The sequence below is a fragment of the Chamaea fasciata genome, unplaced genomic scaffold (genome assembly GCF_029207755.1).
Source record: "Chamaea fasciata isolate MVZ Bird 193981 ecotype frontalis unplaced genomic scaffold, bChaFas1.0.hap1 SCAF_51, whole genome shotgun sequence".
NCBI classification, from domain to species: domain Eukaryota; kingdom Metazoa; phylum Chordata; class Aves; order Passeriformes; family Sylviidae; genus Chamaea; species Chamaea fasciata.
This window is the reverse complement of record NW_027094136.1, coordinates 932,124-934,400: the sequence shown is the minus strand read 5'-3', so window position 1 is coordinate 934,400 and position 2,277 is coordinate 932,124. Positions and strand designations below refer to the sequence as shown.

Sequence of the window (2,277 nt, the reverse complement as noted above, 5' to 3'; positions counted from 1 at the left end):
ACATTTAAACAGACTTTACCATTCCTGGTCACTGGCAGTGGGAGTACAAGCTGACAGAGACTTCTGTATCAACAGGGTTTCAAAGTGGAACACGAGGACGGGTTCCCTGTCCCCCTCTCACATCTGCACGGCGAGGCTGAATTATAAAAACCCTGCATGTAATTGCCCTGAACCTGAAGACCCACTCAGCCAGCACCAACCAGGGCTCCCCAGTTGGAGTTTAAGGAAAATCTGCTAGAAAATCAAAAGGCTGTCAGTGTGATACAGAAGAATGGTCTGTGGGAAAAGGCTTTGATTTTACTGAAAGAACTTTCTCCTAACCTGTCACTGATCTTTTCTCCTTGAACAGGCCCCCATGGCCAGACACAGCAAATGTCCAACAGCAGCTCCATCAGCCACTTCCTCCTGCTGACATTGGCAGACATGCGGCAGCTGCAGCTCCTGCACTTCTGCCTCTTCCTGGGCATCTCCCTGGCTGCCCTCCTGGGCAACGGCCTCGTCATCAGCGCCGTAGCCTGCGGCCACCACCTGCACAGCCCCATGTTCTTCTTCCTGCTCAACCTGGCCCTCACCGACCTGGGCTCCATCTGCACCACTGTCCCCAAAGCCATGCACAATTCCCTCTGGGACACCAGGACCATCTCCTACGAAGGATGTGCTGCACAGCTCTTTCTGTTTGTGTTTTTCATTTCAGCAGAGGTTTCCCTCCTGACCATCATGTGCTATGACCGCTACGTGTCCATCTGCAAACCCCTGCACTACGGGACCCTCCTGGGCAGCAGAGCTTGTGCCCACATGGCAGCAGCTGCCTGGGCCAGTGCCTTTCTCAATGCTCTGCTGAACACAGCCAATACATTTTCCCTGCCCCTGTGCCATGGCAATGCCCTGGGCCAGTTCTTCTGTGAAATCCCACACATCCTCAAGCTCTCCTGCTCACACTCCAAACTCAGGGAACTTGGGCTTCTTTTGTTTTCCATCTGTTTATGTCTTGGTTGTTTTGTGTTCATGGTTTTCTCCTATGTGCAGATCTTCAGGGCTGTGCTGAGGATCCTCTCTGAGCAGGGACGGCACAAAGCCTTTTCCACCTGCCTCCCTCACCTTGCTGTGGTCTCCCTGTTCTTCAGCACTGGCACATTTGCCTACCTGAAGCACCCCTCCATCTCCTCCCCATCCCTGGATCTGGCCCTGTCCATTCTGTACTCGGTGGTGCCTCCAGCCCTGAATCCCGTCATCTACAGCCTGAGGAACCAGGAGCTCAAGGATGCCCTGAGGAAAATGATGAGTAGATGCTTTTCAGGAGCAACAAACTGCCTGTTTTCTTGGCCATAATTTTCAGAATGGAACTCATGACAGGCTCAAAAGGCCTTCCCAGGTCTTTGGTAGTGTTCAATGGGTTTTTCTGTCAGAAAATTATCCCCAGTGAAATTTTTTTAATCACCCCCATCTAATTCACTGTCTGCCTCTTGAATTTTATCCAGAAGCTCTGTAAACCAGGATTTACTGTATTGCTACATTTCAAGAAAATAAACTACCTTGCAGTGCTTGTTTTTCCTGGGATCCCATCTTTGTAACCTGCATGAAGTTAGAGGGGAGAAGGGGAAAAGAGCCCCAGCAGAGCAGCACTGCCAGGGAGCAGCAGTGCTTGGTCCTTTCAGTGCTGCTCTTCCCAGCTCCGGCCTCTCCTTCCCAGCCCTTCTGTGGCTGTAAGGCCGCAGTGCTCTGGCACATTGGTCACTGTCCTGCTGCGTGTCCCTGCTGTGACCACAGGCAGGGACTGGCCATGGGCAGTGCTGGGACACAGCTGGGCTCCAGCACAGCAGCTCCAGCAGCACAGGGAGGGCAGGGCAGGAAGGCTTTGCTCTCCCTGCAGAGTCACTCTCAGGAACAGGCCCAAGGAACAGACTCTGCAGAGGCTCCTTGTGCTCCTTTTTCTCCCAGGGCTCAGTGGGATGACATCAGGGTCCCAGCGTGGCCTTCAGGGGACTCAGGGCTGCCTCAGGTTCTGCTTGTTGGTGGCCAGGGCCCATCAGATGGTGAATGGCCTGTGCTGAACCTTCCTGGGGCTCTGCAGCTTGTGCCAGGGCTGATGGCAGGGGAATGTTTGTCTGGAGGGCCTTGGGAGCTGCCAGGAGAACACAGGGGAGCTGCAGGGACAGCGTGTGCCAGGGATCAGCAGGGAGTGGAGCTCCCTGGGCACAGGCCTGGCCAGGGTGGGGTCACCCCGAGATCAAGGACTGAATGTCTGCTGTGAGCCAGGAGAGCTCTGCAGCCCCAGGG

General features: G+C 54.5%; 1 protein-coding gene across 1 annotated transcript; it reads left to right on the top strand.

Moving 5' to 3' along the window:
- The first annotated feature begins 372 nt into the window (after positions 1 to 372).
- LOC136304134 (olfactory receptor 14J1-like) lies at positions 373 to 1,514 on the top strand. The gene has a single exon (XM_066207782.1). The coding sequence runs from the start codon at positions 373 to 375 to the stop codon at positions 1,327 to 1,329; it is 957 nt and encodes a 318-aa protein (XP_066063879.1). The 3' UTR covers positions 1,330 to 1,514.
- The last annotated feature ends 763 nt before the right edge of the window (positions 1,515 to 2,277 follow it).

Bases quoted from the DNA above. Each gene is read 5' to 3' on its own strand.
- LOC136304134 (XM_066207782.1), top strand. From the start codon at position 373: ATGTCCAACAGCAGCTCCATCAGCCACTTCCTCCTGCTGACATTGGCA.